Source organism: Nicotiana attenuata, chromosome 2 (assembly GCF_001879085.1).
Source record: "Nicotiana attenuata strain UT chromosome 2, NIATTr2, whole genome shotgun sequence".
Taxonomy (NCBI): Eukaryota; Viridiplantae; Streptophyta; class Magnoliopsida; order Solanales; family Solanaceae; genus Nicotiana; species Nicotiana attenuata.
Genome location: NC_031990.1, coordinates 3463449 through 3478285, shown reverse-complemented (window position 1 = coordinate 3478285; position 14837 = coordinate 3463449). Strand labels below are relative to the sequence as shown.

The 14837-nt window shown below is 38.4% G+C and overlaps 1 protein-coding gene across 1 annotated transcript; it reads left to right on the top strand.

Annotated features, from left to right (window-relative positions):
• On the top strand, nt 13281-14137 carry LOC109215810. Its single transcript, XM_019379925.1, has 2 exons — nt 13281-13668; nt 13761-14137. The coding sequence occupies exons 1-2, from the start codon at nt 13281-13283 to the stop codon at nt 14135-14137; spliced, it is 765 nt and encodes a 254-aa protein (XP_019235470.1).

The following is a 14837-nucleotide window of genomic DNA, read 5'->3' as shown; positions in this document are numbered from 1 at the left end:
GTACTTTTCAGAAAGTTGCTTGGTGAGCAAGAGTCGTCTAGTGGGGTTTTGGGTAATAGGCTGACCGCAGCCATAAGACTAGAAGAAAGAGTGATGTCCAATAAGAAGATGTAACGTGGAACATTGCCCCCATGTGACACTATGTTTTTGTCACTGCTCTCGTCACCCTCAATGGACGTATTCTCTTCTTTTTTAAGTATTTATTGTGTCTGTTTCTATTACTTAATTATTGTTAATCAGCCTGCATTATTATTTCATTAAGCTAGCGTTTGGACATAGATTTAGTTGAAATTTAAAAAAAAAAATTAAAATAGTTTTAAAAAATAATTTTTGGAAGTTGAAATTATGTTTGGACATGCATTTTATTTGAAAAAAATTTGAAGTTTTGTGAGTGGGAGAACAAGTTTCACCCAAAATTTACCCTAAACTAGATTTTGGGAACTTGAAAAATAATTTCAGAAATTTTTCAAAAATAGATCATTAATCTATGAACAAACAATGTTTTCAAAAAAGATTTGAAAAAAGGGTGCCAAAATATATGGCCAAACGGGGCCTAAATCACTTTAACCATAGTATGTTAATATGATTTAATGTAAACATTATGAATAAGTATTTATCGTGTTCTGATGTGCTTTGGATCCAATTAAAAGGAGTATATTTCAAAAAAATTAGGCGTAATGGTTTCTTGGCCACTTAAATTTGTAGGGCTTTTTAAAGCCGATACATGAACTTTGGATTTTCCCATTTGAACACTTTTACTTGAGAAAATGTCTATTAATAACACCTTTGACCATTGACTATGCTTATGTTGCAATATTATAGCTGATGTGGCAATTTGCGTGTTAATCACAGGTATTAAGCGCGTGAATACGATACATAATTTAAAAAGAAAAGATAAATAATTAATTTATTATATAGAAAAAACAAATTCAGATTATTTTCCCATCCCCGTACACTTACCCCTACCCCTTTCTTTTCTTTACTCATTTTTCGATGTGTTCCGAACATAGCCTGAAAGGGTTCACTACAGGAGACATAAGTTGTAGAACGGGCAAGGACGCCCTTGTGGATCGAGTTGGGAACAAGCGTCTCCAATTATAGGAAGCCAGCTCGAAATAGTGAAAACGCCGGTCACTGAGATTATCGACCAGCCGAGAGGAGATTAATCTGTCTCTGTCAGTGTGTTTTACCACATCGAAATACATACTCTCTCCTGTGTCTCAGATTGTTGAAAAGTTTAATTACATGTCAAATTGTTGAAAAGTATGACTCGAAATACACACACTCTCACATTGTTGTAATGAGAAATTGAAAAGCAACAGTGTTTGCAGCTTTTTAATTTGTTGAATATTTTTGCTGATTTGCTAGAAAAAATCGGGTCAAATTTCAATCATGGCAAAAGTTATTTGACGCTTACTAATTATTCTCTCTGATTTTTGGAACTGGTGATTTTTGTGTCTAAGTTTGTGATTTTTTCTCTATGATTTTTGGTGGTAAAAGGTTGGACTTGAAGGTTTTGCATATGCTTCTTATTTTGTAGGTGAAAAGATGATAAAACAGTGGAAGTGAAAAATATTAAGTGGGAGAGAAAAAAACAATCGCCGGAGATATTTGACAGGTAACATCCGGAGGCTTTCAAGTCGTTTTTCGGTGGGTTCTCAGGGAGTGGAAGGGTTATGTGCAGAAAAAGTTAATTTGACAAAGAAAAAAATAAAAAGAAGTGGGCCCTTGAACATACAGGTGTCCACAAATGTGAATGAATGGAAGATGTGGCCATACAAAATATTAAATTAATTCCATGTCAGCAGCGATTGAACAACACGCACCATAACAAGTGTTTATTAGTAGACATTTTCTCAAGTAGAAGTGTTCAAATGGAAAAATCCAAAGTTCATGTATCGGCTTTCAAAAACCCTACAAGTTTAAGTGGCCAGGAAGCCATTACGCCAAAAAATTATTGGCTCGAACTTACAACAACAACCCAGTAATAATTTCACTAGTAGGGTCTGGGAAGGGTAGAGTGTACACAAACTTTACCCCTACCCATGAGGGTAGAGAGGCTATTTCCGGAAGACCCTCGGCTCAAAAACAAAAGATCTGTAACAACAACAGAAAACATACAAGTAAAATCAGCACCGTAAGTGACAACAAATAAGTGGGAAGGACAATAGTTATGGCAATAATAAAAATTGAAAATAAACTATAAAATAAAAGTAAAAAAATAATAAACAAAAAAATAGAAAGTGTGATGGAACAATAACCGCTAGCAGTCCTATATAAAACACTATGAGACTAGACAGAACAACAAAGGAAAAGCTCAACTACCCCCTAACCCACAACCCTAATGCTCGACCTCCACACCTCCCTATCCAGGGCCATGTCCTCGGAAATCTGAAGTTGCGCCATGTCTTGCCTTATCACCCCGCCCCAATATTTCTTAGGCCGCGCTCAGCCTCTCCTTGTACCTGTCAAAGCCAACCGTTCACACCTCCTAACCGAGGCATCTAGGCTCCTCCTCCGCACATGCTCGAACCATCTAAGCCTCGCTTCCGCATCTTGTCGTCCATGGGAGCCACGCCCACCTTCTCCCGAATATCTTCATTCCTAATCTTATCCAGCCTAGTGTGCCCGAACATCCTCATTTCGGCTACTTTCATCTTCTGGATGTGAGAATTCTTGACTGGCCGACACTCAGCCCCATACAACATGGCCGGTCTAATCAACGCTCTATAGAACTTACCTTTAAGTTTCAGTGGCACCTTCTTGTCACACAGGACTCCAGATGCTAACCTCCACTTCATCCATCCCACCCGATACGGTGCGTGACATCCCCGTCGATCTCCCCATATCCTTGGATAATAGACCCTAGGTACTTGAAACTCTCTCTATTAGGGATGACTTGCGAGTCAAACCTTACCTCCCGGTCTGCTTCCCCTGACACATCGCTGAACTTGCACTCCAAATATTCTGTCTTGGTCCTACTCAATTTGAAACCTTTAGACTCCAGGACCTGCCTCTATACCTCCAGTCTTTCATTAACGCCGCCTCTCGTCTCATCAATCAGATTATATCATCAACGAACAACATACACCAGGGCACCTCCCATTGAACATGGTGTGTCAATGCGTCCATTACTAGGGCAAATAAGAACGGGCTGAGCGCAGACCCTTGGTGTAACCCCATAACTACTGGAAAGGGCTCCAAATCACCTATCATAGTCCTAACCCAAGTCTTAGCTCCATCATATAAATCCTTTATCGCCCTAATATAAGCTACTGACACACCTTTCACCTCCAGGCATCTCCAAAGAACGTCCCTAGGGACCTACCCCATAGGATCGAACTTGAATTCTCTAATTAAAGATGAAAGGATCCTACCCACAAGCAATGCAAAGGATTGACATCCCTTCGCTGAAAGATTATATTGTATTGCTAAATAAATTCTTATGTCTTTAAATATATTTATTATATGTTGACTCTTTTATTTAATTTTTTACATTTTGATATTTCTTGATAAAAATTCTTGCTTCGCCACCCACAAAAGACTGATGAAACTTTGTAGTATCAATTCATCTGAACCATGAACCAAATACTTTTGGCTTAAAAATACAAAGTTATATATACAAATTTAACAAAAACTACAATAAATCATAAAATATAAAAATCTATAATAAGTTATAAATATATAATTTTAAAAATATAGTAAATTTAAGACTTATAACTTTAATAAAAGATTGAAGTGTAAACCTTAAATTCTAAATAGGATTCAATAGTCGGATGTGAAAAGGTGAAAAAGAGAAAGAAAAAGGTCGGCTATTAAAACAAGAGTAATAATATAATAAGTGCAATAAAGAAAAAGAAGGATTCAACGGCAGCTGGAGTAAACAACAAACGAGACCCACTCGTGTGCTGCGCCCACCACCAATACAGTCAAAAGGATATTTTTAGAATAATTAATTATTGCTTGTTCACGAGTCAAAATTCTAAACAAGTTTCTTTTTACTCAAATTTTTTACTAATTTGTTTCCAAATGTATTCCATGCGTCCGAGCTCTTCTTATCTTCTAATAATAATAATAATAATAATAATAATAATAATAATAATAATAATAATGCATGTAGTATCTTCTTAGAGCGTGTGTGGAAATACACCTAAGAATTAGATTTAAATGTAACTGAGTGTAATTACACAATTTGATATGTTTGTTTGGTTAGGTAATTACTTAATTAACATGAAATTTGATGTAATTGGAGAGGTATAATTATACTTTTCAGGGAGCTGAGCATTGGTGGTAATTACACTGTGTAATTACGAAGTTACTTTTTAATTTCTTTATAACTTTTTATTTCTATTATTTTAATTTTTTTTATTTTTACTTTTTAATGTCTTTTTAATTTAAAAATACATTTTTCTTTGTACATTATTTAGCTTTTGTTTCTCTACCTTTACTTGATCTTGTGATTCCATGTAATTGCTCGTATATTTTATTTCTTATTTATTTTATTTTCTTCATTTAGTGTAATTGCATTGTTATTCTAGTTTTTGAAACTACACCAAATATTAAAAATAATAAGTCATTAAAAAACTTGATATATAATGAGTGATGTTATTAAAATAGAATTTTGTTGTTGAATGAGGTTATAAACTTATTATGTTAGATAATCTTAAGTTGTATTGGAACTTATTTTTATTATGTTGGAATTTGACATATGTTAATTTTTTTTTTTTTGGATTTTGATATTGCATTATATTTATAGTCCAAGTTTACTTGTTTTAGTAGTATTGGCTTGTTATTTCACATTGCATGTTGTTCATTTTTTTAGTTAGAATTGATAGATTTGTTTTGTCAAATATTTGAATAATGTTATGACATTATATTTATAAATAGTAATTTATTTGATCAAACATGCATTCCGTGATGTTCTTACAAAACCGTATGTCTTTATTTTTTATAATTAATTAAACTAAATACTATTAATTTGGAATCTATGTATGATTGCTAATTAATGTATATTCAAGAAAAAATATGCATCTTAAATACCAAATATAATATTATTTATACTTATAAAAAATTATTTATATGCATATATTTATTATACTAACTTTTAAGTTTTGATAATTACTTCTTTTTTTTTTCCGATATAACTAGCATTTCATTTCAGAAAAAAAACTGTCTTTACAAAACCAGATTAGTGCTGACCATCAATCTCCTAATTCTAATACTATTACAGGGATTTTACTAAAGAACAGTAAGTAAAAATAAACAAGCTATGCCTAAGGATAACTATTTACATTTTGTAAAGCTTGTTGCCATTTGATCTTTGATCTCCCCTGTATGTGCATATGTAGAGCTATCTCCTTGCATGTCTCATCCACCATATAATGACCCTGTTGAAATCTGATGGAGTTTCTTTCTCGCCAAATACAGTATACTACCATAGCAAATGCTGCTGTAGTGATTTCTGCTTTTCCATTCTTCCCTTTGGCTATACTGCTGATCCATGCTATCTCATCCTGCCAACTTCCAATTATTCTTGTAGTTCCCAGCCATTTCAGTATTCTATCCCATAATAATCTAGTGTGTGGGCATTCAAAGTACAAATGGTCCAATGTTTCCATAGTACCTGCACAGAATACACAATCAGGTGGTACTTGAATCCCAAACTTGAGAAGTCTGTCCACAGTTGCTATTCTCTGATGAATGGCCAGCCATAAGTGAAATTTGAACCGTGGATGAATCTGTGTGTGTAGATGAATGCTTTTCCAGCTAACTTTGGGAAGCTGAGGCATTAACTGGACATAGGCCTTTTGAATTTGGAACCTGCCCTGTTTCACCAAGTCTGCCAAAGTTGATATGACACTCCCATGCATTGAGTTCATCTGTATCACTTCTTTCTTTGCCTCTATGATTTTCCTAATCACCCAAGCTGCTGTCCTAGGTGTGTTTATTTCTGCAATGTCTTTGTTCTTGATATAGTAGCTGTGTGTCCATTTAATCCATAAGGCATCCTTCTTCATTGCCAAAGCCCACAGTTGTTTGATAATTGCAGCTTTGTTCCATACCCTCATATTGATGATGTTCAGCCCTCCTGCAGTTTTTGGTTGACAAATCTTGTCCCAAGCTATGAATGCTTTTCTTGAAATGGCATTTGATCCAGTCCAAAGAAAAGTTCTGCAAATAGTCTCAATCATCTTCATAATCTTCTTAGGCAATAAGAAAATTTGTGCCCAATATGTTTGAATGCCAAATAGTACAGATTTGATAAGCTGCAATCTTCCAGAGTAGGATAGCATCCTGGCAGACCAGCAGTTAACTCTTTCAGTGATCTTCTCCACCAGTGGCAGACATTGGTGTATATTCAACTTCTTAGCAGACAGTGGCACCCCCAGGTATTTAAATGGAATAGACCCTTCATTGAATCTTGTACTCTCAAGTAGCAGCTCCTTGATATGCTGTGGAACACCAGCTATATACATTGAGCTTTTGTCTGTATTTGCCTGCAAGCCAGATGCAGCAGAAAACCTGTAGAATGCTTCCTGCATTATTTTTACTGAATTTATATCTGCCCTACAGAACATGAGCAAATCATCAGCAAAGCAAATATGTGTCACCCCCAGTTTTTTGCATCTTGGGTGATATTTAAACTACTTTAAGGTGGCTAGTTGGTTCATCTCCCTCTGCAAGTATTCCATTGCTATGACAAATAGGTAAGGTGACATTGGATCACCTTGCCTGATTCCTCTCTGGGCTTTGAATGGCTTTGTAGGCCACCATTAAGCATTAAAGAGTAGGACACAATTGACACACACTCCATTACCCAATGGATGAATTTCTGTGGGAATCCCAACTCAGTGAGCATGTATCTAAGAAAATGCCAGTCCAATGAGTCATAAGCCTTTCTTAAATCCACCTTAAGGACACACCTAGGGGATAGACCTTTCCTGGTATAGCCTTTGAAAAGTTCATGGCTAAACAAGATGTTACCTATAATGCTCCTTCCTTCTATAAAGGCAGACTGTGACTTGCCAATGATCACCTCAATAACTTTTTTAAGTCTTTTTGTCAGGATCTTTGCAATAATTTTGTACAAGGTAGTGCAGCAAGCAATATGCCTGTAGTCTTTAACTGTTGTTGGTGCTGGGACTTTAGGAATCAGAGTGATGGTTGTACAATTCCATGCTGGTTTCATTTTACCATTTTGGAAGAAAAAGGATACAGCTTCATATATGTATTGCCTCACTATCATCCAGTGCTTTGTAAAGAACTCTATAGGGTAGCCATCAACCCCAGGAGCTTTGTCATTTGGCATATCTCTCACAGCTTCATCCACTTCCTCATGTGTGATCTCCTTTATCAGTTCTTGCTGTTGCTGTAAGTTCAAGCAATCTCCTGCTTTAATATAACTTATATTTGGGCATGGTAGCCCCGTAGCCTTCCCCATTAGTTGAGTGAAGAAGTTTGTGAATTCTTGTTCCACAGCAGTTGGATCAGTAACCTTCATTCCTGACTCATTATACATAGCAGTTATATTATTCTTGCTTGCTCTAATCTTCAACTGTGCAAAGAAGTACTTCGAATTTGAGTCACCATAGTCAATCCATGTCACTCTTGACTTCTTCCTCAATATTCTCTCCACTATTAAACTCCATTTCTCCAATTCATGCATGGCATGCTTTTCCTGTTCTATCAGCAATTGGTTGAAAGGATCATGCACCATATTAGCTTGAGTGCATTCTAGTTGCTGCCTTATTTGTGTTAATCTTTGCTCATAATTTGCCATCTCCTTATTCAGACCTTTAGCTTCATTTTTCAGCTTATGTAACTTTTGCCAGATACTTGTCATAGGATCCATCTCATTCTGCTGCTTCCATATTCTGTCCACCATTGGCCTGAATTCCTTATGATCCATTGTGACCATGTAAAGTTTGAATGGCTTGGGGTGGATGGTTTTTCTTTCCCAGATTTGAACTAAGATATGAGAATGATCAGACACTCCTGGCTCCAAGCAATCTGCTTCCACATGTCCATAGTCCTTCATCCATTTGAAATTTCCAAAAGCCCAGTCAATCTTACTATATACTCTAGCATGTGCATCCTGTTTGTTACACCATGTAAAAAAACATCCCTTTGTTCTCAATGGGGTCAGCTGTATGTTGCTAATACATTGGTTAAACTCCTTTATCTCACTAGCAGTCACTGGCTGTCCTAACCTATCATCTGTGGTTAGAACATTATTAAAATCTCCACTTATGAGCCAGGGAATTTGAACTTGCCCCCCTACCTGTTGCAGGTCATGCCATAGTACTGCCCTCTCCTGTGCCTTATTTCTAGCATAGACCATTGTCACTATTATCTGACTACTATTAATTGGGACATCCACTAAGCATTGGATAAATTGCTCATGGATATGAATTATGTTAACAGTCAAAGATTTTCTCCATAGTACCCATATTCTTCCATTTTCAGCCTTAGAATAATTGCAGCAGTAACCCCAATCCTTTGCTACCTTTTGCAGTATATTTTTTGCCTTCTTTTCTTTAACTCTAGTCTCTAGACATCCAAGGATGTCTATTTTATTCTTTTGCAGAAAGTTTCTTAACTCCTTCTGCTTATGGGGCTTGTTAAGCCCTCTTATGTTCTAGGTACTGATGATCATGGTGGTTAGTGTATAGGCTCAGCCAGCAGTGCTTCTCCCTGTACAAAACTTTGCCCACACTCATCCAGCATTGTAAATCTGTTTGATGTGCTAGCTTCTACAATCTACATAATTGGCTTATTCTGTACTCTACTTCCTCCATGTCTGCTTGCCATCTGCATGTTTTGATCAGCTTCTTGTCCAGCTGTTACTAGGTTTCCCATGTCTGCTTCATTTGAAGGTTGTTCTTCTATCACCTCTCCTTGTTTTTGTTGGCCTTTCAGTATCCATTCTTGCTCTACCGTTTTTTCTTCTGTTCCTATTTCTTCTTTTAGGAATTTGAAATTCTGCATCTTCAGGATTCTTATGATTGGTTTTCCAGCACTCAAAGTTATCATGGCCAAAATGCACACATTCACTACAAAACTTTGGTCTCCATTTATACAAGATTTCCTGTTGCCATGTTCCAGTAGGGGTTTCAATCTCAATACTCTCCACCAAAGGCTTGGTAATGTCTACCTTCACTAGTACTCTGGTATAGGAAATTTTGTTCAGTTCAGCTGTGAATTTGTCAGTGTACATTGGCAATCCTACAACACTTGCCACTTTGCTCAATACGTCAGCAGACTAATACCCAGTAGGCAGACTTGGAAAATGAATCCACAAAGGAATTGTGGTAATGCATTTAGGGTCAAAGTGGAAATCCCTTTCCCAGTTCTGCAGAATAAGCGGTTTATTGTGATACGAATAAGGTCCTGCTTGCATTACCAGATCCCTTTCCTCAATTGTTGCAAATCAAAATACAAAGTAGCCATCCTTATGGTATAGAATTTGGGGCTTGGTGACAAAGTCCCACACAGATTCAACATAAGATTCCATAGATTTCTCATATGGAGCATCCCCCAGTACATACCCTATTAGAGTTGTCGCCCAGTGTTCATTCAACATATTTACATCTTCTTCCATGATTTTAATGACAATCTTACCATCTCGATGACTTGGCGGCACATATTCCAGCTTCATTCCCATCTGAGAATTGCGGTTTTGCTGCCTGAGTTCTTTTGCATGTCCTTCCTTATCTATTCCAGCTCTAGCTGCTGCTGCTTGTTCTAGATCTGGTGAAGGTAGAGTTGAGGATCCAGCTTCCGAGAATTGAAGCCTTCGCGGACTAGTTGGCAATTTATCTTTGCCCTTTTGGCTTTCCTTCTCCTTCACTTCCTTTGTACTGTTCCATTGATTACTATTGCATTCATCTTCCTCGTTCAGCTCATTTTCCTCTCGAATTGGTTGGAATCGAGCAGGTAAAAAGCTTCCAAACGTTAATGGAGTGAATGAGTTCATCCCTGAGGTCACCGGTGTTACAGTGGTCATCACCGGAGCTGTGTTTTTGCGTCTTCTCACCATCGTCAGTGCACGTTAGCCTCCCTTGGCTTATCGTGCGCCGAGAGCATTACTTATTTTCTCTTTTACTACTCTCCCCGAGGTAAGTCTCTTTTCTAACCTTGTTTTTTTGATAATTACTTCATTTAAATTTTAATCCAGCTGTGTAATTACACTTGTGCAACCAAATAATGCACTTGTAATTACACTGTAATTACGTTATGACAAACAAACTGGTCATCGTAATTACTATATTGTGTCCCTAGTAATTACACCAATTTTAATTACCGGGTGGCTTTCCAAACAGACCCTTAATATGCTATTGACTTCTAAAGTAAAAGTCGAATTAAATGTGACATTATAATTTTTTTTTTGAGTCGAGGGTCTATCAAAAACATGCTCTTTATCGTTAATAATAACAATAACAAATTCAGTGTAATCCCACAAGTGGGGTGGGAGGGTAGTGTGTACGCAGACCTTAACCCTACTTTTAAGAAGGCAGAGAGGCTGTTTTCGTTAGACCCTCGGATGTGCTCTTTATCTTCACAAGGTAGAAATAAGGTCTGCGTACAAACAATCCTCCCCAGACCCCACTTTGAATATGTTATTATTATTGTTGTTGTTTAACCATGAGTTTAATTAGGAAGCCCAAAGTTTAAGAAAGAGTTTTTTGAAATTTGTAGTCTAAAATATAATATATTTTTTGTATATATAATATCATATCACTAAGAATAAAATAAAATAATAAATTTAAAATTACTATTAAAAATAAAAATATTTTATTCTTTACTAATGGATCAAAAAAGGAAAAATGTGTCACATGCAACTAAGCAAAAGAGAATACTCCCTCCGGTACACAATAAGTGACTTTTAAGATTTTTTGGCTCAACTATTAAAAGATCAATTAGTAACATTTATTAAGAGTATTATTTGACTAAATTACCCTAAATGTATGGGTCAAACCCATCTTTAGTCGAAATGGTATCAGTAAAATATTCCTAGGGCACCACGTATCGAAGTAATCTAATTATCAGCAAAGGCCGTGGTCGAAGAGCCAGCAAGACTGAAGTCGAAGAGACGTTATCAAGGCTGAGGTCGAGCACCCTTGACATAGCTATAACGGCTAGTGTCGATATATGACACAAAAGAGAATATTCTAGAGAATATTCTCTGTATTTGTACTGTTAGGGTTTTTAGGAACATGTTTCGTATAAATAGAAAGGGACACAATGGTAGAGACATGTGATATTCATTTGTAGAAATACACGTTGACTCCAAAGAGAGAATCAGATTTCATTGCAAGCATACAAGCATCACCTTTTTACTAAGATTCTTGTCTACACTTTTCCGAGAATAAATCAGATATTCGAAAGATTATCTATCAATCATCTTTGTCAGAAAGAATATTCATTACTTCCATCTTGTCTTGGGTGACTTCTTTGCATTTGTTTACATAAATATCATTTATTGTTGTTCATCAATATTTAATGATATATTATTGCCTTTTTCTTGAATATTGATTATATGCTGCCATTGCTATCAAGATATTCCTACGTGGTATTTATTGCACTTTTGAGAACTCCATTTTGAGGATATTATTGGTAGCTAAGATTGACCCTCATTTTCATTAATTTAATTAGTTGAACCTAGATCTATATTTTTTGGTCAAACAACTTGGCGCCGTCTGTGGTGATTTCCTAGTTAAATTTTTTGTTTCCTCTAGATCTACAATTAGCGTGAATCACTAACATCGAAAAAATCCAAGATTTCCTTTCTTTGTGTATACAGAACCCTACATGGCAGGTAACCAAGGAGAAAGGACAAAGATAACAAGTGACTTCCCGACTAACCTCATGAATGTCATCAACGGAAGTTGTGAAACAGCAGGCGAGGGCGTGACGCCCAACGTGTCCCCTAGGAGAGAAAGGTCGCCTCCTCCACACTGCAGCATAACAAAACCCAGCGGAAAAGGGGCCTCCACGTATGCAGAAGAACGGACACCCCAGTTGTGAAAAAACTCCTCGAGGCATGGCTAACCGACACATTAACGAGCATCCTCAACAAACTTGCTCCGGGAATGACTAAAGAAGCCGCAAGAGCTTACGTGATACAACAAACGGACGAGCAGTCAACCAACCAAACCCTCCAATGACAGGTATAACTCACAGTATTTACTAATAGTGTAGATGACAACGCCCCCGCTACCATTCTAAAGAGGATGGAGGAAATAGAGAATGAAAACAAGGCACTCCGAGACTAGATGAAAGAACATCAAGAACGAGTTGACAAGATATCGGGCGCCCCTAAGTTGTTGCCCAAAAGGGACGCTGACAGGTTCGTAGATCAGCCATACAACAATGACGGAGCCCCGTATGCCATACAAAAGACTTTCAAAATGCCGCCTTATCTCAGGATATACGACGGAACGACCAATCCTAAGGATCATGTGACTCACTATGTCAGCGCCGTGAAAGGAAAAGACCTCGCCAAGGAACACATGTCCTCTATTTTGCTGAAAAAGTTTGGTGAAACCCTTACGGGAAAGGCATTGATGGGTATTCATAGCTACCAGCCTGCTCCATAGAAACTTTCGAGGAAATTCGTAATCGCCCACGCCGGAGCCAAGAAGGCCGAAGCAAAAGTAAAGGACATATTCACCACTAAACAGTCCTTTGGAGAGGGATTAAAGGACTTCTTACCTGGTTCAACCGGGTAAGGATGACTTTGCCAAACATATCTGGAGGGATGGCAGCCGCAATTTTCCAGAACGGGTTGAGTAGAGATGGTTCAAGAGCAACTAGAAAACTATTGAGCCGATTGATAAAGTATCCTCCAGCCACTTGGGATGAAATCCATAATGCTTACTGTGCCGAGGTCCGAGCAGACGAGGACGACTCAACGGGCCAACTCACCGGCTAACCTCGGTACAAGCCGAATCCAGAAAAGAACGAAGAGACAACATCAGAAGAGATCACCTGGTTTCGCGACCTAATAGGGAACAACACCAGCCATATGCCAGGGCGGCCGCTGCACCTTCGTCCCGCTATGAAGAAGGCCCATCTAGGCCAAGAACGGGGACTCATTAGAATGAAAGAGGTATGCTCCCTTTATTATCTGCTCACAATTTTTGTGTATCATTTACAGAAATAGTCTACGCTCTTGAGAAACTAGGAACAATGGTGAAGTGGCTAACGAAGATGAGATCAGACCCGAGCACCATAAAATCCAACGACCTCTGTGAGTTCCACCAGGAACGTTGGTAAAAATGGAAGGTTGCATTGCCCTCAGACAGGAAGTCGTAAACATGTTGCGGCAGGGACATCTCAAAGAGCTGCTAAGTGACAGGGGTAGAAATAACTTCGCTAGAGGATGCGAACACCAAGGAACGCCGAAGCCGCCATCACCAGCTCGTACAATCAATATGATCATCAGCCGCGGCGATGATGCCTCGATCAACGACGTTAAGCTCACCACCATGCATAAGCTTAAGCAGTCTATCACCCGCGAACAGTACAACGAACTCCAAAAAAGTATCATCTTCGATGTGTCAGATGCCGACGATTTGACTTTCCCTCATAATGATGCCCTTGTTATTACTTTACGCATTTTGGATACCGATGTTAACATATCATGGTGGACGACGGAAGCGGCGCGTGCATTATCCAACCCCGAGTCCTTACCCAAATGAGACTCGAGGGTAAGATAGTGTCGCATTGCATCACGCTAATCGGTTTTAATAATGCAGTTGAGCGGCCGTCAGGGGAAATCACAATGCCCGTCTTGGCCGGCGGCGTAACACTGGAGACGACATTCCATATCATGGACCAGGCCAGCGCATATAACGCAATAGTGGGACGATCGTGGATACATCCCATGAGAGCCATCCCCTCCATCCTATACCAAATAATAAAATTCCCAACACTATCAAGAATATTCAGCATACGCGGGGAACAACGCATGTCCCGAGAGTGCTACCGTATTGCCTTAGATAGCACGACAACCCAACAGAAAAAAATAAGGAAAAAGAGGCATAGCAATCAACAAGGCCGAGGTCGACACAGGGAGAGACCGGAGACACTATCACGGATCCCGAAATGGTCGAGGCAGCCGACTCGACCATAGAAGAGCTCGAACCCGTTCAATTGGACCTCAACGACCACCACAAAAAGGCCTATATCGGCTGCAAACACTAGGAACCAGGTAAATTAAGTCAATTCTTAATAACTAATGCAGATTTGTTTGCCTTCAACCATGCAGATATGCCGGGCATCCCAAGGGAAATCGCCACACACAAATTGAACGTCGACCTCGTTCCACCCAGTTAGACAGGCAAGGCGTAAATTCAACCCCTCCATTAACGATGCAGTTCGTGAGGAAGTTGAAAAATTGTTAGAGAACAATTCTATCCGGGAGTCAAAGTACCCTAAGTGGATCGCCAACATAGTGATGGTAAAAAAAGAAAAACGGGAAATGGCGGATATGCGTGGAATTCACAGACTTAAACAAATCATGTCCAAAGGATTCGTTCCCATTACCTCACATCGACCTACTCATCGACGCAACAGCCGGGCACGAGCTGTAAAGTTTTTTGGACACTTACTCAGGCTATAACCAAATCCTTATGGAGGAAGAAGACCAGGAGAAGACCATGTTCATCACCCACCAAGGAACGTATTGTTATAGGGTCATGCCTTTTGGTTTGAAGAATGCGGGACCACATATAAAAGATTGGTGACAAAAATGTTCAAAGACCAGCTCGGTAAGACCATGGAAGTATATATAGATGACATGTTGGTCAAGTCCATAAAGTCAGAGAACCATA

What these genes read in the sequence shown, in the direction of transcription:
- LOC109215810 (XM_019379925.1), top strand. Translation starts at nt 13,281, where the DNA reads ATGGAAGGTTGCATTGCCCTCAGACAGGAAGTCGTAAACATGTTGCGG. An exon ending in GTGGACGACGGAAGCGGCGC is followed by an intron (nt 13,669 to 13,760) that starts GTGCATTATCCA and finishes TTAATAATGCAG; the next exon opens with TTGAGCGGCCGTCAGGGGAA.